The sequence below is a fragment of the Leptidea sinapis genome, chromosome 3 (assembly GCF_905404315.1).
Source record: "Leptidea sinapis chromosome 3, ilLepSina1.1, whole genome shotgun sequence".
Classification (NCBI taxonomy): Eukaryota; Metazoa; Arthropoda; class Insecta; order Lepidoptera; family Pieridae; genus Leptidea; species Leptidea sinapis.
Window position 1 is genome coordinate 6,874,521 of NC_066267.1, and position 25,840 is coordinate 6,900,360.

At 34.2% G+C, this 25,840-nt stretch overlaps 1 protein-coding gene across 3 annotated transcripts; it reads left to right on the plus strand.

Moving 5' to 3' along the window:
• The first annotated feature begins 5,185 nt into the window (after nt 1–5,185).
• Nucleotides 5,186–25,840, plus strand: LOC126979453 (uncharacterized). Of its 3 annotated transcripts, XM_050828768.1 has the most exons (15): nt 5,186–5,282; nt 6,400–6,453; nt 7,807–7,860; nt 9,117–9,331; nt 12,668–12,734; nt 12,812–12,843; nt 14,828–14,858; nt 19,011–19,078; nt 19,490–19,529; nt 20,962–20,996; nt 21,132–21,156; nt 21,590–21,607; nt 21,838–22,026; nt 24,787–24,894; nt 25,755–25,840. In XM_050828768.1, exons 1-15 carry the CDS (start codon nt 5,247–5,249, stop codon nt 25,806–25,808), a joined length of 1,026 nt encoding a protein of 341 aa, XP_050684725.1. In that variant the 5' UTR covers nt 5,186–5,246; the 3' UTR covers nt 25,809–25,840. The 3 variants fall into 3 exon arrangements, with proteins under 3 accessions (XP_050684725.1, XP_050684726.1, XP_050684727.1); XM_050828769.1 differs by lacking the exon at nt 21,590–21,607; XM_050828770.1 differs by lacking the exon at nt 6,400–6,453 and having other exon boundaries at nt 5,208–5,282.

The following is a 25,840-nucleotide window of genomic DNA, read 5'->3' on the forward strand; positions in this document are numbered from 1 at the left end:
CACGTAGATAATACTTTGTAGATTCTCCGCGACTCTGGGTCCCACGGTTCAAGTGTCTTGACACCAAACGGCATATAGATGTAAGACTCATAGAGACAAACTACTTTTACTTAACATATGATTTAAAATTACTTATTGAACGTCAAGAACTACCACACATTCTAAAAAGTGTGCCTCAGACCTGGGACAGGAAAGAACGGGCGCAAGAAACACAGCGGGATTCTTATAACCTTCCAACTCTTTACGCTTCGTTGCTGATGACTCGAGACTGGCTAAAAAAACAAAGTTGGTGGCCAAAACCACGCTATCCTATATAAGTTTCAATTAGTTCAGGAAAATAAATAATTGAAGTTATACTTCTTTAGGCGCGTTATGAAAAAATGATGAGAGTGAAATTTTAAGATGCGCCCGCATCACTGTAGCACAAGTAACAGGTTGAAATTGGTCTCACAAAAGACGATGGCGAGAATGCATGTATTTTGGGACACACTGAAATAAGTGGCGTACATCATGGAAACTTATTAATAATAATAATTAATAATTCTCAGATTAATGATGTTTTTTTAAACAGTGTACTTTCTCGGTACTGAGTCTCAAACCTGCGGCTCTCGGGTTCCGTCGAGTGCTCTTACCGGCTGAGACAGCCGTTCGAGTGACATCTTAAGTAAATTTTTTTATATTATTGGGGTTGAGTAGGTTATCAACTGTAAATTAGATCCTGTAGATGGAGCAACAACCACAATCTGAGAGTTAAACAAGATATACCAAGATTGACGGGTGTTGCGTCACTCGGATGGTTGGATCAGATGGGAAGAGCGCTCGGACGGAACCCGAGAGGTGCAGTTTCGAGTCACGTATCGTTCATAAATTTTGGTACAAATTAAAATGTATGTTTTTGATGTTGAAGGTCTCGCAACACCTGAGGAATCACAGGAGCGTCACCAGGCTTTTGGAACTAGTGTACGCGCTTTTTTGAAGGCACCCATGTCGTATCGTTCTGGAAACACAATGGAGCTCATACCATACTTAGCTTTTACTTTGTTTAAACAATCTTTCAGTTTCGATAAGTCATATATAAAACAAAAACATGACATTCCGCCTCGAACAAAAGAAGAGCGTGGTATATTCTCATGGACGTCGATAGCTTCTTCATTTTATTCGTATCAATTACTCTCAGTGGCAATATTTCGCAGGTCTATATCGTTTTGAGTGTTCTTTTAGATATATCATATTATATGATTTTATTCTTTATTGTGCTATTTATATACCAGAAAGATGATAACTGTATTGATCGCGTTTATTTGCACGTATGAATATGTCATCCATGATCCAATATTGATAGAATATATTATTTAGGGTTAAATACCTCAAATGGAAAAAAGATCCTTTATCAAGATCGCGTAGAGGTTTGAGTTTGAATTAAAACGATATATTCAGGTCTACGGCTTCAAGAGACTTGAAGCCGTAAAAAACAAACTTCTAAGTTAACGTAAATACGGTCATTTATGCCGCAATTAACTTATATTTCGACACTATCAATCTTGGAACCAAAATTTATAGAGTTGTTACCGTAGACTTTTTGTATGAACATAAGGGACGAGACGAGCAGGATGTTCAGCTGCTGGTAATTGATACGCCCTGATTTCTGAATTCTTGAAAAAACTCAAAAATTATGAGCGGCACTACCATTGCGCTCGTATCCTTGAACATAATATTTTAAGTCTCATTTGACCAGTAATTTCACTAGCTTAACATTACTTGCTTCACGTCAGAAATAGGCGCCATTGTGGTACCCATATTCTAGCCGGCATCCTGTGCAAAGGAGCCTAACACAGGTAACCTAGTCCTAAAGCAATTAAATTTGGAAAGTAATACCGTCTTATATTATACATTTGCAATTGAATAATTAAAATAATTGTATGGAACCTCCGGTGCAGAGAATTCCGCTGTTTTTTGCACAGAATTCCGGCTACCACAGCGGCGCATCTTTTGACGTAAACTAGTTATGTGCAAGCCTTATTGTTCCGGCTTCAAGGGCGCTTTAGCTAGTGACATTACTTGGTTAATAAGACTTAACATCTTATGCCACAAAGTTACGAACTGTTACACTGTCCAATATTGCTGATTTGAGGTGAAATCCCTTCCGACTAATATCTGTAAAAAAATATATCTCCTTTAGTCTATTAATAGTCACCGTACCACCTAAGCTAAGGGCCGCTGATCTGCTAATCTAAATCAAGCTAATCTGCTGCTGATTCGTAACGTAACGCGTTACGGCGCTAGTTTGTCTGGCTTCCCTATCTCTCACGCATACGGCAGCGGTAGGCTTGCTCCTTCTTTCTCACTCTAACCAAGTGTTACTTTGATAGGATTAAGTAATGATTCTAGCAATGTAGATACACAAAATTATAATGCACATAATATTCAAGAATTGTAAGTAAAAATAAAATATATTTTGCAATGAGTTTCTTGCCACTTCTTCTCATTAGCTCAACCCTTTACGAAGTAGCGGTTGATTCAATAAGAAAAATATTTTGACATTCATAAGTGTCATTTCCGTGACCAATACGTGAATAAAGTGATTTTTATTTAATTTGATTTTTATTTCGAATAAAACAAAAGAATCATAAAAAAAAAAACGAAAAAAGTGAATCCTCCAGTACACCCTCCCATAAGAAGTTATTGACTTATTTTTTTAGTTTATAATTGTGAAAATTTAATACAAAGAAATATAAAGTTTGCTTCTGAGACTTGTGTTTTTTTTAAATACGCGGAAGCCGCAACCTAACAGAACGTAATTACAGCAATCAAGAATCGTAAGCGGCATTGTATTGTACTGGCCAGGACGTATCACTTACTGTACAGGATGCAGTAATAGATTTCGTTTGAAGGGTCTAAATCAATAGTTTATAGGGTTCATTGGATAATTTCATTGTATTATTCTAATTCAGTTTTTTTATCAATTGTTTGTATTACAGAAGGTTTATTGGTGATAATTTGCGCTAGTTTACATGAACGTTGCTTACGTCGTGGTCTTCTCTCGCCGCGCCCACATGGGCGCGGTGGGGGAATGCTGATCAGAACTTTTCGTCCCCTGCAGCAAGGATCACTCGCCGCCCGTTGAAACGGGCGGGTCATTGGGGGTGAGAGTCGTTGCTCTCTGCGGTCGTATTCTTTAATTTATGGTATATATGTTGGGGGAGTGGATGCCCCCCTTTGTGGTCATCTTTTTGGAGCTGAGGGAGCGCCTGTTCCCTCAGCTGAGATCCGGTGATTGTTGCCGGTTTGCGCGGGCCTTGACGATCAGCCCCGAAGAAGAGGGAGGGCGATCAGCCGAGCCGCGCGCAAACAGGTCACAACGTTGCTTTTAGTAGCGTATAACTAGCCCAGGGGTGGGACGGACGCCTTATAGTGACGTTTTCAGAAGACTGTAGTGCCATCTGTTAGTTGACCCGAAAATTAAAGCTTTGTCAGCTGTCACTCGCTTTGAAACCTTTCAACTTTTCTTTAGTTGTATCACTGTCCACTGGTCATAAAATGGCGGCTACTTCTAGAGTTAGCGCATGAATGTAGCTCTCATGTTCCATTATACATATTAGACTACTAAATCTATCCTTTATGTTCTACGTGGTGGCAAAATTAAAAACTAATTCTACGCGCAATTTAACATGGTAAAAAATTGCAATACCTACATTAAAAAGGAGAGTTAGTTATTTTGTTGCGTTACAACATTAAAAATGAATTTTATAATTTCGAGCTTATAAATAGTTATTTTCGGGGCCAATCTCTAGATGGCGCTAGTTTTAGTGCAAATAGACAGCTCATAATGCGTAGAGAGGACTCTCTTTTCCCTATATATTATTAAAACTCTTTGAACTAGCCACAGAGTATTTTTACTTATAATTGATATAGAGTATTAACTCAAGTCATATTATTGACAATCGCGTTTAAGTGCTATCTGTATTTCTAGTTTGGACACTCTTTCATTATATGCATAATATACATACGAACTATATAGCTATAAGGTAATGCATTTTCTAGATTCATCCTGCGCATATGAATTGCATTTTCATATGCAAATTTAGAAAAATGAGTTAATCAGAAATGGGAAATTACATTATTGAACTAGTGAAATACGGGGCAAATGAGACCTCTCTCCCTGAGGTTCATTTGTTACCACAGCGGGCTAGTGCTTTGATTGATACTGAAAGGAGTTACAAAGGAATCAATGTTTAATAATAAATACTTTCATGCCATTTTAAAACAGTTGGGACTTTTCAAATATTGTGTCAGTATTATCACTATGGCCACGCCAATTTCACGCTTTTAATATTTTCCCATTCAAACGGGGCACTGAACACCAATATGTAGGTGTGGTGAAATAGAGCCCTTTTCAAGCTATGGAGCCTTTAAAAGCGAGAGAGTTATTTGTGTTGGGGGAATGCTTTTACCGTTTCAATATCATCCTGACTTATGTTTTGTTTAAATAGAAGTGCGTGATTTGTTATGCCACAGTATGCACCCCTTTCTCGTAACCTATTAAATTGTCTCTATTGTTTCATTGATTCTTTCATTTCGCACACATTACATAGTGTTAGCTCGACCTACGCTAGTTACCCTCTCGCAACCGTGATTTCAGAGTTATTTGTAAATTGTGTACTCTTAAGGCTACATTTCACCGGGACACCATGGCGGTGCAACCTGTCGCCGCTACCAGCAATAAATAGCTTATACAGCTCTATAGAGAGTTACCCACAAGGTGTCCGATTGGTTGATCAAGCAGTGGAAGGCTGCTTTGCACTGAATGCTGGCTAGATTATAGGTACCAAACAGCGCCTATTTCTGCCGTGAAGCAGTAATATGTAAGCATTTTTGTGTTTCGGTCTGAAGGTACCTAGGAAATTACTGTAGTAATAGTGCAAGACAAATCTAAGTGGAATTAACAGTTCAGATTTTGATGATTGTAAAAACAAAAAAAAAAATTCAATCCTTCAACTAAGTCCTCTTAAAAATTTCCTAAAAATCGTATATAGTTCTAAATTACCTGTATTATCATAATATTTGTAAAATACTTGGTGAAAATCCAACGGTAGAGTAAAAGTTGACACGAATTAATTCAATATTTATAATAACTGAATTTCACGGATGTGAAACTTTCCAATCTTAACCAATCAAAATTTAACAAGAAAACTTTGATTGCTTTACAAGCGCAGTAACCCGTTCATGGACATGCCAAGGAGTACAATATGGATTGTATTATAAAATCGTTGATCATTTTAACTGTAAGTTACATTTTTATTCAATGAAATATAAGGAACGTAAGTTAAGTATTATCCTATGTATCGTATAAATAAATTATATAGATAAATTAGCTGACCCAGCAAACGTTGTATTGCCATTAAAGTAATTAAAAAAATTCAATAATTAAAATTTTTGGGTTAAGTATGAAAAATAACAAATATATCGTAGATTCGATTGTCATTGTCGCCCTATTGCGGATCTGGGCATGGAACAGAATATTATAATAATCGCGATACAAAAATAGTTGTAGATCGTAAAAGGGCAAAAATTTGAATTTGTATGTATTTTTCAAATCTCAATCACAATACAAAAAATTGACATACCATCGTAAAGCTGTGAAAGTATCTGTAATATATCAATTTTACAGTTTCCATGTCAGTTAGGGAACGAATCTTTTTCACTGCGTATGCCGCAGAACTATGTCTGCTCGATAAGTTGTCTATATAAGGGGCATATTGGAGTTTGGCATTTAACATTATTCAAAGAATTGTTAGTCAATATAATACCTTCAATGCCAATTGATATAATATAACACTATACAATTACATACTATATTTTATAATGAGACATCCTGACGTTTTCGTTTTATAAATAATGTTATTTAACATATATCAAGCTTTTTTTAAATTGCTGACGGTACTGCGACGAATAATGTATGGACACAGAACAATATTCTTTAATGCACTTTATTTTTTACCAATATATTATAGTTATTATATTCAAACCAATGTACAACTTTAGTAAAAGCAATATTAACATCATCAAAATTAGGTAAATAACGGTGAATTTTAAACATGGGTGGTGTATGATCAGCAAACCACACAATTCAATATTTATCCTTAGCAATATAAGAGAGATAACAAATATAAATCTGGTATAGAAAAGGTCCTAAATTTGAGCCCTGTGGAACCCCCATTTCAACGATTGATCCAGAGGACTGCTTTCCATTGACGTCCACCATTTGTAGTAGGTAAATTTACCTATTTTAGTATATCATTATATAAATCCACTAGCTTATAGATTTATTCATATGTATATTGAAATAGCCAATGTGATGCTAACTAAGCATTTAGTGAATCTATTTCATCATAATTTCAGAGTGTAATACAAAGCAACTGCGTCAGTCTGAGACGACAGCTGGCCCACATAGCGGTAAACTTAAGTTCAATTATTATTGAAAATAAATTTTGCGATCACTTATTTAAAATAATAATCGAAAGCCGTTAGAGGCCTCTAATCTAAACTTATAATACAGGCTTCGTATGTAGATAAGTATTTTTATTTTTAATGAATAAACTTAAAACTACTTAACCGATTACTTTATTACCTTAACCGAATTTTATAGTGTAACTCAGTAAACATAATCTGCATTTTAATTGAAACAAATTTAAGATTTTGCCGTAAATTGCAGTTATGTAATAAAAAGGTTTGCAACAAATTGCTGTTAAGATGTGTAAAGTGTTACAATTTTTGCTATTATTAATTGTTAAGTTAAATTCAGCATGACCATTCAGGTGAGGTCTTGTTAATCACATACCTTCATAATATAATGATGATTTGTGTCTATTTTTTCCTTCTATAAATGTCGGTTGACGATTTCAGCAATAATAGACACTTCCTACAAATATGTTGGAAATTTTACATTTTATTGTAAATTGCAGTTATGGTCAAATTGAAGTATTTAACTGAGTTCTTTTATGACTGAGGTTAAATGTTTTATCATTGATTAAATCTCTTGTCATTATAAATAAATTTCTCTCTATATACTTGATAATATAACTATGTTTTACACCTCGACATTTCCTTGTTTTTGTACAATCAATTTCATAAGGCCTCTCTCATCTTTGGTCACATTAACACTGTTTGTGAGTGCTAATTATATATAATATATTTAGGTTTTTATAGACGTGAATTAAGCACTTTATATCAAATATACTTATCGTTTTAGCATCCTCTTATTTAATAATATTTATTATGTGTGGCTTTATGTCCATTATGTTCTCTAAGGTAAATTAATCCAATCTCATCTGCATAGCAATGAATACTGCTGATTTGCAGCATCTCAACCAATATATTACCAACAAACTGAAAGACAATATATTATATCTCCGAAATTGTTATTTTCATTGTTTTCTTAGGATAATTTAAATATACTAGCTGACCCAGCAAACGTTCTATTGCCGATATTAAAATCGCGATACAAAAGTAACTGTTGATCGTAGATGGGTGGAAATTTGTATGTATTTTTTAATGCTGACTCATAATCAAACAAATTTAAAAAAAAATGTCAGAAAAAATTCGTGTGGACCACCCTTAACATTTAGGGGGATGAAAAATAGATGTTGTCCGATTCTCAGACCTACCCAATATGCACTCAAAATTTCATGAGAATCGGTCAAGCCGTTTCGGAGGAGTTCGGTCCCGCACACCGTGACACGAGAATTTTATATATTAGATATAAATAAATACCACTTTATAATAATAAAACTACATAATTTTGTTTAGAGAACCCAAGCTGAAAGCAAAGGCTACCTACAAATAGATCAACAGCTACCTTCGGTAAGAATTAACTTTATTAAATTAAAACGCAATAATCGTGGTTGTCGTTCGTCCTTAAAGAATTAGTACCCATTAAAAGCAAAAGCAAAAAATTTGCTATGCAAGAACAAATAATGAGAAAAGCTTTTCTTACGAGTGAAACCAAAGCTTACGACATTAAAAAGCTACGATTTAATAAACCCACTTCCAAAATTAGTAAGTAAACAATGACTTAATAGAGATCTTATTTAATACACGGCTTTTGAAAACCTAATTAATAGCTTAAATATTAACAATTTTTTTTTTTTTATGGAATAGGAGAACAAACGAGCGTACGGGTCACCTGGTGTTAAGTGATAACCGCCGCCCAGACTCTCTTGCAACACCAGAGGAATCACGAGAGCGTTGTCGGCCTTTAGGAAAGGTGTACGCGCTTTTTTTGAAGGTACCCATGTCGTATCGTACCGGAAACACCGCACAAGGAAGCTCATTCCACAGCTTTGTAGTACGAGGAAGAAAGGTCCTTGAAAACCGCACTGTGGAGGATCGCCACACATCGGATGGTGGGGATGATATCCTTACCTGTGGCGTGTCGTGCGAAGGTGGAATTCGGCGGCAGGAATCAGGTTAAACAGCACTTCGGAACACTCCCCGTGATAAATGCGGTACAAGACACACAAACTATTATTTGTATGTGCCACCTATTGATAGGTTTTAAGTAGGTGCCAAAATTAATCTTAATATTATAAACAGCTAACTTACTGTTATTATCAACTAGCTGACCCGACAGACGTTGTTCTGTATATGATACATAAAATAATGTTTTTTTTTTTATGAATTTGTCAATAATATATCATAACATCAAGAATTGCTTCGTAAAAATGCATCCTCTTGTTGTAATGAAATTATTTCACAGCATAACTGTCAAACCGTTGCGTCAATAAATTCGACGGGGTACGCATCAATGGAAAAACAAATATGTTGTTTTTATTTAATTCCGAGCATTTTCCTATTTATTCATCTTTTAAACCTTGCCTGTATTTCCACGAATAATTCAAGACCAAAATTAGCCAAATCGGACCAGCCGTTCTCGAGTTTTAGCGAGACTAACGAACAGCAATTCATTTTTATATATATATATATATATATATATATATAGATAGATATCAATTATGACTTTGTTTTTTTTAGTTCTAGACGAAGCTATCCCACTCTAAGTCACGCGTGTATGTATCTAAATGATGTACTCGTTATAATAATACTATCACTAATTACAGCGCAGGTCGTTTTATGAATATGACCCTCGTGAGGTCTCTAATATTATTGGACTTCCATCGAGGCCAAGCCATCTGCCTGAAGCGGAACCGATACATCCAGGACACACTCTCATCAGGCCAGCTTTAGGGATGCTCAAGTCTGCTGTCAAGTTTCCTCATAAAGAACTTGAAGATGGAGCCGGTGTTTACGGAAATTATGAGAATTTGGGCATAAGGTAGAGACTTGTTTTTGCAGGAAGAAATGACTAATAGAGTAAACTAAGTAGCAAGCCTGGAGCAGGAAACTCAGCAGATACAACTTTCTTTCTTTCTGAACTAGCTTAAATCCAAAGCCTAAGCCCAAATCGGAAGTGCCCCAGGGCAATAGATTTTTCAGATACACCAAAAGCGAGTGTACCACACGCTACCCTACTCCCTCACCAAGTTCTGGTCCTTATTTTGTTTATAAGATGGTTTATTTAGCATGGTCTTATAGCTTGTTTCAATAACTTTCAGATACATTCACTCAAAGAATCCTAATTATAAGCAATTTATTAATACACATAAAATAATACGCATTGGCAGAACGCTGCGATATTCGCTATCGGATAGGATACAGCATTTTTTAAACTCATCTATATATATATAAAAATGAATTGCTGTTCGTTAGTCTTGCATTGCAGTTCGCTAAAACTCGAGAACATCTGGACCGATTTGGCAAATTCAGTTCTTGAATTATTTGTGGAAGTCCAGAGAAGGTTTGAAAAAGGTGAATAAATAGGAAAATGCTGCTAAATTAAATAAAAACAACAAATTTGTTTTTCCTTTGATGTGTCCACACATAATTTGTATGAGAGAATTTATTGACGCACGGTTTGACAGTTCTGCTGTGAAACAATTTCATTACGACAGCAGGGTGCATATTTTACGAAGTAATTTTTGATGTTTTGTTATTATTATTGACGAATTCATATAAAAACATTATTTTATTTATTATATACAGAACAACGTCTGTCGGGTCAGCTAGTTGTTAGATAAAAATTAAAGAAGACTACAGTCGGCACCTGGTCATGTTCGTGTCGTGCGGCTATCGTCCAATAAAAGGCATAAAAGGCATTTATTTTCTCAAAATTGATTTCTTTAGAATTATTTTTGATGTCATTTCTAATATACTAGATACTACTACCGCTTCGGAAACAAATGGCGCTCTCAGAGCGAAGAAGGGGCGCAAGAACTCTCCCAGCATTCTTTTTTTTTTTCAATGCAACACTGGTCACGATAGCACTACTAATTTAACATTTCAAGAATGTATATAAGGTAATCTTCGGAAATATTACAAAAAATAAAAAAGAGTGTGTGTACATATGTACACGCGATAGAAGTTATACTTCTTTATCGTATGGAAAAATAAATCAAATTTTAACAAATAGTTAAGATCAAAGATAGTATAAACACTCAGCATTTAAGGTTAATAATATCCGGACGACCGAGCCTTGCTCGGATTTTTAAGAATGTACAAAACTTGATCAAAAAAAAACTAATAGGACTTCTGGATTCGAACCGGGGTCGTCTGCTTTCCGGATCACCCAATTTCCCATCTGAGCTATTATACGTCTTGTGTATATTGGCGAAATTTACCTTTGTATTCTAATGTTTTTGTACCTGTCTCTCATTAAAACACGGATAAAACTACTTTTTTTAAATTGAAACCTATCTAGATCGATTTATCGCCCTCGAAATCCCCTGTACACAAAATTTTATGAAAATTGTTGGAGCCGTTTCGGAGATTCAGATTATATATGTATACAAGAATTGCTCGTTTAAAGATATAAGATAAACAAGTATAGAAAATTAATTATTATTTTTTTGTTTATCCATAAAATTTGTTAATATACCAGAAATAAATCAAAACGAAAAGAAAATATTTTTTTAGTTAATAATGTAATAATTTATAATTAACGATGTAAAAAAATTATGCATACCGACAATTAACCTCAAATCTATAAATGCACTCAAAACAGTTTATTCAAATCAGTTTTATCACTAATATTCAATATATATAGATATACTAATAAATTATTAGTAAATACTATCACCGTCGTATATGAAATTGATTTAATAAAAACACCAAAATATTATATATTTATTCACACAGTTTAATTGTACTGTTATGAAACACGTGTTCTAAAGAATATACAACTTGAACACAGTTATCGATTTTCATGCCACCTAGAACTAACTTCAGGATGTAGAATTCAGTTGTCGGTGTGCGCGCGCATCGTAAAAATTCACTCTCAACATTTTTCTCCATCGTGCCAAAAGAAGTTTAACTTCAAAAACCATTCGGTATTTATTTGTTAAGTTTCATCCTTTTTATATCTAATATGACTTAAAGTCAACTTATACACTTCAAATTGTATATAAATTTTAGTTTATGTTATATTATTAGTTAATAGTTAGTAATAATAAGTATGTTGTAGTTAATTGTCACAGCAGTAACTGTGAATGTTGTTACATCTGTTATTGGTTACATAGTGTTATACAGTAATTGTAATATGTGTGTGTTCGTACTGTTGATGTATTAATAAATTACTGGGCAAATGAGACTTAACATCTTGTCCCAAGGTGACGAGCGCAGTTGTAGTGCCGCTCAGAATTTTTGGCGGTTTCAAGAATCCTGAGCGGCACTGCATTGTAATGGGCAGGGCGTATCAATTACCATCAGCTGAACGTCCTGCTCGTCTTGTCCCTTATTTTCATAAAAAAAAAAATATATGATTTCATATAAAAATAATAAATAATAACTGTATAAATATAAATTATCTTATATTGGATACATCAACCCTTAGAGCTTGAATTGATTGTTCGTGTAAGGATGCTTCGTGAACATGATGGTCGTGATTACTGTCATAATTAGTAATTGCATCCAACAAATACAATGATTTATTAACTATAACATTTCAACCTGGCACCACAAGCCTCAGTCCGTAAAGGACCTTCAGACCGAAACACAATTATGCTTACATATTACTGCTTCACGGAAGAAATAGGCGCCGTTGTGGAGCCCATAATCTAGCCGGCATTCTGTGCAAAGGAGCCTCCCACTGGTAAAAAATGTGAGTCGTCACGGGACGCCTGTCAGATGTGAAACATCGACATTATTTTGTAAAAGTAATATGCAGAAAAGAACATATTGTATTGAATAGAAAAGAACAGATAACGATGACTATTTATTGAATAAACATTTATTTTCATTAAATACAAAAATTTACTAATTTATTTCAAATCGTGACTACTTAATTCGTTTAATCAGTGACTTCGGTAATAGTTAAATTCGATGTTGCCTCTGAGGACGGTATTACTGTGACAAGGCGACGCGTCGCCACGGCATGCGTCGCCACGCCAGAAATCTGTTTTACGTGCGGCTATAGATGTTTCACATCAAAAGGAATAGGTACTGTAAGCCTTCTTTGTCAAAGCAATCATAATTATATTTCTTGAATTTGTAAGTCCTAATATAGTCACTTATATGTTTTTAAATCAAGTAAGTTTATAATTATTGACTGTTGCAGGTACGATTCAAAGAATGAGCGCGTCTTATATAGTGGTTTCAGAAGGTCACCTTCAGATTACATAATGGTAATGGATAGTGATTTAATATTTCTTTAAATAAATTAGAGAAAACGAACTTAATTGTTTTCTTTTTTGTTGACCAGATAATGCCAGGGAAACCTAAAGAAAAGAACAAGTACGTAAAAGATTAAGTTAAAATAAAATTAGCAACATGCAAATAGGTATTTATCACCTAAAATTTTCAAGAATACAAATAAATAATAACAAATGATCAATAAATGAAAACAAATCAAATCAAAATCACACTCTTTATCAACATTGACATCGTTTACATATTAATTTTATTATAAGCCATCTAAAGTGATACAACCAAAATACTCAAACGTAAAAATTCACGAGTAAGCTAAAAAAATGTTAATTTGTAAAAAAATCACTGCATTTATTGAGCACACCTCCTTCGACTGTATTTTAGGGAATTGAATGACGCACCAATGTGTTTCTATATATTATGAAGCAATAGGTACTTAACTAATAACTCCAATGTAACCAATTTCAATATAATATTACTGCCGTTGTGGATAAAACATTTTTTTATGGAATATGAGAACAAACGAGCGTACGGTTCACCTGGTGTTAAGTGATAACCGCCGCCCACACTCTCTTGCCAAACCAGAGGAATCACAAGAGCGTTGCCGGCCTTTAAGGAAGGTGTACGCGCTTTTTTTGAAGGTACGCATGTCGTATCGTCCCGGAAACACCGCACAAGGAAGCTCATTCCACAGCTTCGTAGTTAATAATAATTAAATAATTATTAATGCCTTAAATAATAATGCATATAACGTCATTAATAATTATTCACACGAAGAAATAGATAAAGATATTTATTAATTACTTAATTAAATTAATGTTTGATCTCCGTTGCGCTCTAACAAGATACCGCAGGCGTAAATACAAATTGCAGCAACTAATACTACGCCTAAGTGGCGTACTCAAGTCAGTCTCGAACAATGTGTGACGTTGACATCAAGCTTTGGTAATGTTCTTTTAAACTTTGCTAATAATTGAAACTAAAATACCGGGTTGCGTAGTAAAACGTTTTTTAAGTAATACTACAAGAAATAAGAAAGACACTGGGATCACATATCATCAGTAAGTATTTTGTATTTTATTAATTTCAATGTAAAATAACACGAAGCGCATTTCATGCCACGCACACAAGCATCAAATAGTTGCCGTTATAAAAAAACTATTGTTGTCAGGTAGTGCGGTATCTAGTTGATGGGCAGCGGATACTAATCCGTAATCTAAGATTATTTATTACTGATACTGTCAAACTGAACCACATACTACGATGTTGCTGCCAAAGAAAATTGTTTAATTGTCGAATAACAAATCTAACAGCCTTGATTGAAAACTAAACAAAATCGTCGATATATGAAGAAATAATAGGTTTTTTAAAGAACAACTGGGTGAACAGGTAGCTCAGTTCTGTTAACCCATTTCAATATGATAATGGTGATAAATTCAATCTCAAATTCAAATTCAAATATTTTTATTCAAAATAGGATTTAAAATCACTTATTGAACGTCAAAATCTACCACCCATTCAAAAGAGACTGCCTCAGACCTGAGAAGAATGGGCGCAAGAAACTCAGCGGGCTTTTTTTTTAATATAAAATATGGATTACAATGTTATATCGTAAAATAAACATTTATAATTAAAGAGCCTGAGGGTGTTCGCTTTGTTCCCAGTCCGTCGTGTCATTAAGAAAATCGTAGATGCTATAATAACCTTTCCCACACAAACGTTTTTTAACAATTCTTTTAAATTTCGTAACACATTTGTTTTGTACATTTTCTGGGATCATATTGTAGAAGCATATACATCGCCCAACAAAAGACTTACTAACTCGACCCAACCGAGTAGTAGGCATAACAAGTTTATGTTTGTGCCTCATATAATAATATGATTTCAATATGAGGTGAATTGAAATAAATTTCCTTCACGTGACATTGACGAGATGCCATCTTGGTGAACGATGATCAATCTTTGACAAGATTAATGGCGTGTCTGTTTCAATTAAATATTGTATATAAAAGCAATACAAAAGCAAACCTTTAGCAAAATAATTACTTGTAAATTGATGTTATATTTACAGGGTTCAAGTCGCATCTGCAGTTCTAGATCCTGTAAGATTTTAATATTTTTTTAGACTTAACTGAGCCTATCCCCAATTATCATATGGAAAAAAAATGCAATTGGTTCAAAAAAATGCTTCATTTTGATCAGGCCTCTCTCGCGTGGATCCTAAATATCCGGGCCATCTAGCGTTTTAAATTTGAATGAAGCACGCTCGTTTGATTAAATATAATCTGTGGCGTCTCCGTCGCTGCCTATAGCTTGCGCCTAACGGTAATCTGTAGCAATGACACTTAAGGTGTGTTGCTATTTGAGATAGGAAGGTTGTATAATATTTTTTTTTAATCACAATTCGTAAGCAAATTATATAAATGCCTAATGCAAATGTCCAACATAAAACTAACTTCCTGTCAAAAAATTAACGTCATTCTACCTTTCCACGTCAAAATAATCGGTGCTTCAAATTTAAAACACTAGATGGCCTACCCTTATTTTCACGTTCTGAAATTGAAATCACAAATGTTTTCTTCCAACGGCCTCTTTCTACAAAATCTCTTTTACTCTTAGACACATGTTGGATCTAGAATATACATCGACCCTTCTTAACACTCAACATTACTGTATGGTCATTTGAAGTGAAAAAGGAACTTTAAGATTTTCTACTCAATGACTGTCACCGGTTCTTTTATAACTCGACTAGAACTAAAATTAGAAAAGATTTTTTTCTAGGGTAATACAGGGTCTAATTGTTAAATGTTACCAGGCAATTAAATAGCCATAAAAAGGCACTAATTTTCTCAAAATTTATTCCTTTAAAATTCTTTTGATGTCACTTCTAACCAAAGAGTATAATAATATATAGGGAAAAGAGAGCCCTCTCTACGCATTATGAGCAGTCTATTTGAAAACTAGCGCCATCTGGAGATTGGCCCCGAAAATAACTATATATAAGTTCGAAATAATAAAATTCATTTCTAATGTTGTGACGCAATTAAATAACTAACTATACTTTTTACCATGTTGAAATTGCGCGTAGAGTTAGTTATCTAATTTTGTCACAACATAGAACAAAAATAATAGATATAGTAGTGTAAATATGCAAAATGGAACACGAGAGCTACATACATGTGCAAACGCTAGGCGTAGCCGCCATTTTATGACCGGTGGGCAGTAACACAATTAAAGAAAAGTTGAAAGGTTTCAAAGCGAGTGACAGCTGCCAAAGCTTTAATTTTCGGGCCAACTAACAGATGGCACTACAGTCTTCTGAAAACGTCACTTTAAGGCGTCTGTCCCACTCCTGCTTCTAACATTCATACGGCTTCGGAAACAAATGGCGCTCTGAGAGAAGAACCCTCGAAATTATTCCGTAACTATTGTACTTAGATGGGGTTTTGAATTTAAACGCACATAGTAAATCTGTCACATCTGTATTTTAAAGAAGCCACTTAGAATTAAGATATGCACTTATTATTAAAAATTAAAAGACAATTAGGGCATAGATCAACCAACTTAAACGAATCAAGTTAACTAAAGATCTTTTATATTATAAAAAAATGGCTCTGTCGTAAATCCTATTACTCCACTGCTGAATATCTAAATGATCGGACAGCCTGGGACTAGATTGTGATTATTTTATAGCAACTGTACAATATTGTATATTTTTATTGAAAAGAGCGCAAAAAAAAGAATGCTGGGAGAGTTTCTTGCGCCGCTTCTTCTCTCTCAGAGCGCCATTTGTTTCCGAAGCGGTAGTAGTATCTAGTAGTATAAGAAATGACATCAAAAAGAATTCTAAAGGAATCAATTTTGAGAAAATAAATGCCTTTTATGCCTTTTATCTCAATATTAGTTATTTCTAATTATAGTGGTGATTATATAAAAGAACATTACTAACACAGTAAGTAGTTAAATAAATGGGATATCTTTTGGCAGTTTATGATTCAGTCAGTTCATGGTACCGCTTGTTAACACATTAAGCTGACACTCTGACAGACTTTAAAAAAAAACTTTAAACTGATATCTAAAGTACTTTTCCTAATCAGTAAAATGATATCAATAACCTTTTAAAAATCAAACGAGAAGAATCCAAAGTATTGATATCAACTACTCCAATACATTTAGTATGAGATTAGTAGAACCTGTATACTAGATACTGTTTTGTGGGATAGTTAGAACAAACATGTAAGAACTTAATGGTAAAGTAAATATAACTTAAAAAGAAATGTGAAGAGTTCAGGAATCACAAGGAAATTTCCAGCACTTATGAAGTAATACGCGCTTGTTTTGGGTCATATTAAATTATGACATGGGTTAGCTAACCCATGTCATACCGTGATTAGTGTGGCGTTGCTTAGGGTTAGCTGTGAGGTACTGATATAAAATTATTATTTCAAGTTATAAACTTATTTTTATATTCTTGATGCAATATTTGATTTCTATTTCACAATATTTTTTGTATCCAAATTCACAATATTAGGATTAAGGATTGGTCTCCGCTGCGTTTCAACTGCGCAGGCATAGTAGCAAAGTGCGGCATCTTTTACTACGCCCAAATAGGCGTACTCGAGCCAGTCACGAACAAATAATGTATGACGTTGACGTGCCACATGCTCTGTTAAACGTTGCTAATAATTGAAACTAAAATGCCGGGTTGCGTAGTAAGACTTTGTAAGAATAATACTACAAGAAATAAGAAAGACACTAGGGTTACATATTATCATCAGTAAGTTTTTTTATTTTATTAATTTCAATGTAAAATAACACGAAGCGTATGTTACAAAATTTGAAAGACACCAATGAGTGTCAGGATTTATTTCTCAAAGTTTTAATTAATTTAAAATTTTGAAATACTAATATATTTATTTTATATTTGCTAAAACGTAAGTAAAGCTCTGTTTGTGTTCGTTTGTTAATTGTTCTTGATTTGCACCTATAATTAGGGTGTCACCTAAATAGTTATAATCTATGTTAGTTATTAAGGAAATGTATTGGTGTTCACCCTGTTGGAGCAATAAATAAATAAAGATGTCGCGCACACAAGCACCTAATAGTTGCCGTAATAAATAAGCTATTGTTCTTAGGTAGTGCGGTAACTAGTTGGAGCGCAGCGGAGACCAGACCTTAATCTAACTTCACATTCAATATATACTAATAAATCGAGTCCCGTTTTGTTCCATTGTTTGTTTCCTTTTCGGTTATACCGCGAAAACTACTGAACCGATCGGAATAATACTTATACCATAAGATGCAGCGTGCTTCGTAAAAGGTTTTAGTACTCAATGGGTCACCAAGGGGCTGCTGAAAATCAGCGCTGTGTTGGTACTATACCAACGTAGCATAACGCTGAGTCAGCTCCTTTTAATAACAATAACTGCTACACAGTACTTTTAAATTAAGATAATCACTATAATATTATACATATTCTTGTATTTTTTTTGTCATTTGTATTATTTTTATGTTATTAGTTCTTAATTTTTTTTTACCTCTGTAAGTTCTTTTTTATTTTTATTATTCTGTGTGGTTTGTGTTTGTTATTAATAAACTTTTCATTCATTCATTCATTCATAGTATATGTAGGTGATAACTTATCCGGAACCTATATTTTTGACTTAGAAATACATACCTACATATCCACAATACAAATAAATCATTCAATGGCATCTCATTTCATATGACATTATTCATACAATGAGCGGGCGCGGTAATTAATTTATATGGCAACACAACGTTTGAAGGGTCATTGTAAGAAAAAACCAACCGACTTCAAAAACACTATTCCAGAACAATAGATATAAAATGCACTAAAAAGTATAAAAATAATTGTGTATTTTTATATAATCTAATAAAAAAATCCACTTCTGGTTATTATTCTTTACGAAAAAAAACACGGAAAGCACCAGCTTTCAAATAAAAAAAGAATTACCAAAATCGGTTTACCCAGTCGAAAGTTGTGAGGTAACAAACATAAAAAAAATAAACCGACGAATTGAGAACCTCCTCCTTTTTTGAAGTCGGTTAAAAATAATGAGAGTTCGATATTTTTAAGGGCTTAAAAATTCACTTTAAGACTAAAACACAAGATATCAAGTGTCATTAGCTCAATCATTAAAAAAAACTAAATTCAAATAATGCATGTACTTTACTGCTTGATGGTACAAATAGCCTCCCTGGTGGGTGAGATTTAAAAATATTTTTTGCAGGAAAAGAAAAATTTCCTAAGCAGCATTGCTAGTTTGCTGAAAAAGTCTCGCAATAATATTCATAACAGGTATGTTTATCGAAAATTGTTACAAGTTTAACTTTACATAACATTTGGATTTTTCTGGAATCCTGAGCATCCTGCTCGTCCCATCCCTTATTATTATAAAATAATTAAGCCCAACCAAGAAAAAGGACAAAATGGAAGGAAAAACATTAAAAGGAACGGAAGACCAATATCCCGACGACCTGCACGTATTTATGTCCAGAGACTGTAACCTGATGCAGGTGGCTAATACCCTCGATCATCATACCCACGCATGAGATGACATACCATGTATTAGGCTTCTTTGACACATGAAACTGTTAATATAAAAATAATAAGCTATATTTACATTATTTTTCCAAATTTACCTCTTCCAAGCTATGTTTAGCAAAAAAAAATCTTGTTTCAAATGGAATAATACATTTCATCTTACAGGAACACTAAAATATTAATAGCATCGCTGTACAAAGACGAGGTGAGAATACGTAATATGTTAATACGTAATGTGTTTTCCTTGCCACGTAATACAGTGTGTGTAGCAAACTAACATATTGCAGTCTTACGTGCGTCTAAAACATTATCTTATCGTTAGCTATTTAATAATATGATGAGGAAAGTATTACAGTTGACAAATCTGTTAAGCGACTGAGCAGCGCAACCATTCGCGACACCATGGTGTCCATAAACTAAGAAAAAAGACACCATGCAGATACCAGTGTCGCCACACTACTGAGATAATATCAAAATGGACCTCGAAGGGATGGAATAGGAAAAAGTAGTTTAAGAGAGAAAAGAAACAGTGGTGGGTTCATCCTTATTATGCCTTAGCATTTCATTTTTCAATCTCTGTTGTATGCAATTATCCTCAATTGATGGTCAATTTTGAATTTTGATAATAAACCTTTCTGTATCGAAATTTTCCATCGTATGCAATTAACAGACGTAATTAAAAACAAAACACAACAGTGCACACGTGTGGCACCCTGGCTACTGAACTCCGAAGTCGGGACTGACAACCGAGTGAGTGAGACCATAGTACCATACAGATCAGTAACATTCTGTGCACGAGCTGGTCACGCCACCAATTTCATTGCGCAACCAAACAGACACCAGGTAGTAACCCCCTACATAGCTGTATATATTTTGTTGGTAGAGACAACTGGTTACGCCGCCGTGGTGTCCCGGTGAAATATAGCCCTAATTCCGAGCATGAATTGGTACATGTTTGTGTTATGATGGTTTGTGAGAGGATAGCAGCTATTCACGATTAACTAGTACATGTTTTGCACAGTGACTTATAATCTGTAATAAGTCCATTTTAAATTACGTTTTATTAGCAATTAATTCTTGTAGATTAGTACACAATGGATGCAGAACAATAATAAGTATTTATTATTTATTTAACTTGTTTTTTGGCATTTTTGTGGATGCAATTTTATCTGGGAGAATTTCATATATACAATGGGTTTTAATTTTTTTTTTTTGGAATAGGAGGACAAACGAGCGTACGGGTCACCTGGTGTTAAGTGATTACCGCCGCCCACACTCTCTTGCAAAACCAGAGGAATCACAAGAGCGTTGCCGGCCTTTTAGGAAGGTTTTTGCGTGAATCGTAATTATTTGGATACCAAAATAAATATTCTATTGTATTTTATTCTTCTTATTGTGGTTTCTGTGGTGGGCACCACAACTAAATGCCACTTACTTCAGTACGAAACGATTTCATACTTTAACCCCTACTATTACAAGTACCTATTCTGTACCCATTCCAAAGTGCTTCTCGGTTCTATTCTAAGTTACACCAATATAACAGCGGCTTTTTGGTAGTGCAAGCCTTGTTAGATTTCCCAGAAAAACCTAGCAAATATTTTAAAATAGCCTATTAATTAATTTGTTATAATTTACAGCCGCAGAATACAAATAAAAAAAAATCATACTATTTGTGAGTATTAAAATATTATGACTTGACTATGACTATTCAAACTATTTGCGTATGATTCCGTGTTTCAAAGGGAAAAACCCCAAAAGAATTTTAATGTTAGAAAGTAAAAGTAATTGAAAAAAAAAATCCTTACAGGAACACAAGAGATGCACTAGTTAAGGTAAACTTTTTTGTTACATTACCTAAACTTTTTTGTAAATAAGTAAATACCATAAGAGTGAAATAGATATTTATACTAAACTAGCTGACCCAGCAATCGTTGTATTGCCGATATTAAAATCGCGATACAAAAGTAACTGTTCATCGGAGGTGGGTGAAAATTTGAAGTTGTATGTATTTTTTAATGCTGACTCATAATCAAACAATGTTTAAAAAAAAATGTCAAAAAAATTAAAAAAAGAATCGTGTGGACCACCCTTAAAATTTAGGGGTATGAAGAATAGATGTTGGCCGATTCTCAGACCTACTCAATATGCTCACAAAATTTCATGAGAATCGGTCAAGCCATTTCGGAGGAGTACGGGACCGAACATTGTGACACGAGAATTTTATATATAAGATATCAAAATGAATGCATAAGTATCTCATTGCAGAAAAAGCCGGTGCCCTGGGTGAGAAAATAATTTTGGATTTTTTTGTATTAAAGTGTAATAATTATTGATTTGCAAGCTATTGTCAGCGTCTTTGGATGCCTTTATCCAGCAGTGGACGTCTTCCTGCTGAAATGATGATGAAGCAGACAATCCATAGATACTTCTCAAGAAGATTTCATCCAAAGAACATCCCGCACTTTAACAAAATAGATTGCTGCATCGAAATTTAAATTTATAATCTTTTGTAGTATTTTCACAAACTACGCTTTACCTATCCAAAGTTTGTGTTACGGGGTAACACTAAAAAGCAAATGAATAATATAAAAACCAATTCAAATTTTATTGAAGAGGATTCATTAGAACAAGAAACCTCACCTAAACCAATTGATCTTAAAGACGAAAAACCGGATAAAAAGAAATGGACGCTCAGTTCCTATGTAAGTTTTCTTCAATATGCTTGTCATTTTCATTGTTGAATTCATATCATCGTGTCCAATTCGTTTTAAAATGTAGGTTCGCGGAATCGCAGGTTATTTTTTTAATTATCTTACCCCAAATTAGGCATAGATGGGTTGCAAGACAACGATATATTTAATACGATACCTATACTTACTTAAACATATATGTAAACATCCATGACTCGGAAACAAACATCCATATTCATCATATAAATGATTGCACCTACCGGGATTCGAACCCGGGACCTGTCTGTGATAAAATTTGCTAAGCTAAAATACAAGCTCTGGATTGTGCAAATAATGGACCCAGTAACACCAGTTAGCAAGAACATAAATTGTGCATCTATAGATATAAATCCGAATATTAATAATAATTAATTAATAATATATGAGAAGGACAAATGAGCATACGGGTCACCTGATGGTAGATAAGTGATCACCTCAACCCACATTCTCGAATCGTACATATAAATATATTTAGTTTTCAGCTGACGTATTTTTTTACATATATGTAATTAAGTTTTTCATTCGTAGATAATTTGATTGATGTAAATTTTTTTCCTTATGTGATTTTTTTCGGATCGGTTTCCGCCTATTACTTTATATCCATTGTTTAAGCATGTGTGCAATGTGTTAAGCAATCAAGACTTACAAGCTTGTGGTTATAAAATGGGTAAATTTAACCATAAACAATAATAGGCCGAGGAATAATAATGTACATGCAGGCTTTTAAAGGGGGACACATGCTTTCTTAAAGGTGTCAAAGTCTCAATAGCAATTTAGAATTAATATTGTTGATTAATGAAGTCATCCGCAGGACATTTGCCGCTCTTAACATACCAGCACTTACCGCGATGGCAAGCGTCCTGATGGAATGACGCTGGTGGCTTGGGCACGGGGAAGGGCGCTGGTGTGGGACGCTACTTGCGTCGACACTCTGGCTCCTTCTCATGTCCAAGTTACGTCAGTTGGTGCTGGGGCTGCTGCTTCGACTACCGAAGACAGCAAGCGTCGCAAATATGTTGGCCTCAGTGAGTCATACATCTTTGTGCCGTTTGGTGTCGAGAGCCCAGAGGCGCGGAGAATGTTCAAAATACTATCTTCGCGCCTCAATAAGGCTACTGGAAACCCAAGCGCTGACAGCTATTTCGGTCAACGGATCAGCCTAGCTATCCAACGCGGTAATGCTGCCAGTATTCTTGGTACGTTTCCACGTAATGATAGTTTTAATTTTATGTTTTTTTTTTTAATATATTTATTTAAAACTTTACATATTTATATAAATGAAACAGCAAACCAAAAATCACGAAGATTTGTCCGGATTGCTAACATGAGTTGAGTTCGCAATGATAATTAAAATAAGATCAGAAAAAACTTAAGTAAGTACATACACAAGGCTTACAAGCAAAGCATCATTAGATCAGGTTCGCATTCAACCGAAAACGGGACACTGCTATCTTTCGATCGCGCTATTCCGTCGCACACGCACAGCGATATGTCTATTCGCTCGGCCGGTGGGCGGTGAAAAAGAACCCGATGTTTGACCCACTTAGAATGTAAGCTACAGGATGTTCAAAAATTGCAATTTTAACTTATCTCGTATGTAGTCGTAGTATTGTATATATAGTTATAAGAATTGTTTTGCTTGGTAAATATATATTATTGATATTTAGTATTTGCTGAATTTCGATGACTTCAATATATTATAATAATTGGATTTTTTATGTCTATTGCTACAATGAAATGTTTACAAAATTATCATAACGTTGTGATTTTATGATATTGTTAGGTGTTGTTTACACATAATGCCTAACCATTTGTTTATAGCAATGTCCCAATCATAGTGTATTTGCGACCTATTTAGCCCAGTGGCTAATGACCCTGCCTAAAGAGCCAGAGATGCCGGGTTCGAATCCCGGTAGGTTCAAATATTTATATTATGATGAATTGGATGTTTGTTTCCGAGTCATAGATGTTTATATTGTGTATTTATGTATGTTTAAGTAAGTATATTGTATTAAATATATCATTATGATATAAATATCTATAGTCCAGGCTATGCCTAGTTTAGGGCAAGATAATTTGTGTAAAATTGTGTCAATATTATATTATTATTATTTACATGTTCAAAATATTGTTCGTACTGAGACTACTTTTACATTTATTTTTATCACTTGCACCTTCATTTTTGTTAACATACTGTCTGCTGTTTTTAATACGTCAACGTTTTAGTTTCTATGTTAAAAGTAATAATTACCCGAAATTGCAAAAAATACTTGAGTTTCACTAAAGAAATTTCAATCTTGAGTCTAAATTGATGGCTTTACTTCAAGTTAGAGTAAAATTCGTGCATCTATTTCACGAATTCCACTTTCGCACGACACGCCACAAGTTAGGATATCATCCTCACCATCTGGATGTGTGGCGGTCCTCCACAGTGCGGTTTTCAAGGAGCTTTCTTCCACGTACTACAAAGCTGTGGAATGAGCTTCCTTGTGCGGTGTTTCCGGGACGATACGACATGGGTACTTTCAAAAACAGCGCGTACACCTTCCTTAAAGGCCCGCAACGCTCCTGTGATTTCTCTGGTGTTGCAAGAGATTGTGGGCGGCGGTGATCACTTAACAATAGGTGACCCGTACGCTCGTTTGTCCTCCTATTACATAAAAGAAATAAAAAAATCTATATTTAACAAAATATAGATGTAGTACGAATTGTACTATTTACAATAATTTTCAGAACAGTTACGACCATATAAACATAAATGATAGTGCACCAGAATTAGGAGATTTAATCCCAAGTTCGAGTGAAGAATCGAAGGCACGAAACTGGTGGTTCTATAACCAGGTACAAATTGAATTTTATCCCATTCTATGATATAAATAAACCAAACTAGCATAACTGACCTGAATAATTTATTATTTAAATAAAATTTATAAGTAAGTACATATACATAAACCAGTAAATTATATTATAAACGTGCAGAACTGTTTGAACTGATTCGAGTTCCATCTTCGCACGACACGCCACATATTAAGATATCATCCCCACCGTCTGGATGTGAGGCGGTCCTCTACGGTCCTGTTTTCAAGGAACTTACAAAACTATGGAATGATTGTTTCCGGGAGGATACGCCAGAAAGACCGACAACGCTCCTGCGATTCCTCTAGTGTTGCTAGAGAATTAAGAGAACGATTTGATCACTTAACGTTACATATATATTATTATATTTAAGTCAACTGATACTGTTTCGAGACGAAGAATAAAATAAATTATAATTTTAAAAATCATGTAGAAAGGACTAATTTACTAGCCGAACTAGATACTTAGATTCGCTATTTTAAAAGTTTTTTTCACTATCATTTCAATTCACAATCTTCACGCCGGAATTTAAATGTTTTAGATGAAGTACAACCCATTATCTAATCTTCAAATAATTAGGTAATTGCTTCAATTAGGAACTTACAGTATTTCCGAATTACGTATGTCGGTTTATATACTTATTTTAAATTGTTCTATTAGGTAGGTATTATTTACAACATTGAAATTTTTAAACGTAACATACCTAGATTATTTTGGAAAGTTGACATGTATGTAATGTTATTTAATTTTCTATTGAAAAATGGTAGTGACACTTAGTATTCTCAGCAAAATATTTTCAAACTATACACACGTGATTGAATTTCTTATTGAGAATTTTATTTCAGAACGATTTGGTGCCGTTCCTGAAGAATAAGTTACTGAGAAGCAAATATGAATAATAGGTTTTTTCAAATAAATTTGCACTAATTAA

Coding starts and splice junctions, on each gene's coding strand:
- LOC126979453 (XM_050828768.1), top strand. CDS start 5,247: ATGGATTGTATTATAAAATCGTTGATCATTTTAACT. Junction 5,283..6,399: donor AATCGTTGATCATTTTAACT/GTAAGTTACATT, acceptor TCATAATTTCAG/AGTGTAATACAAAGCAACTG. Junction 14,859..19,010: donor CATCTGCAGTTCTAGATCCT/GTAAGATTTTAA, acceptor TATTTTTTGCAG/GAAAAGAAAAATTTCCTAAG.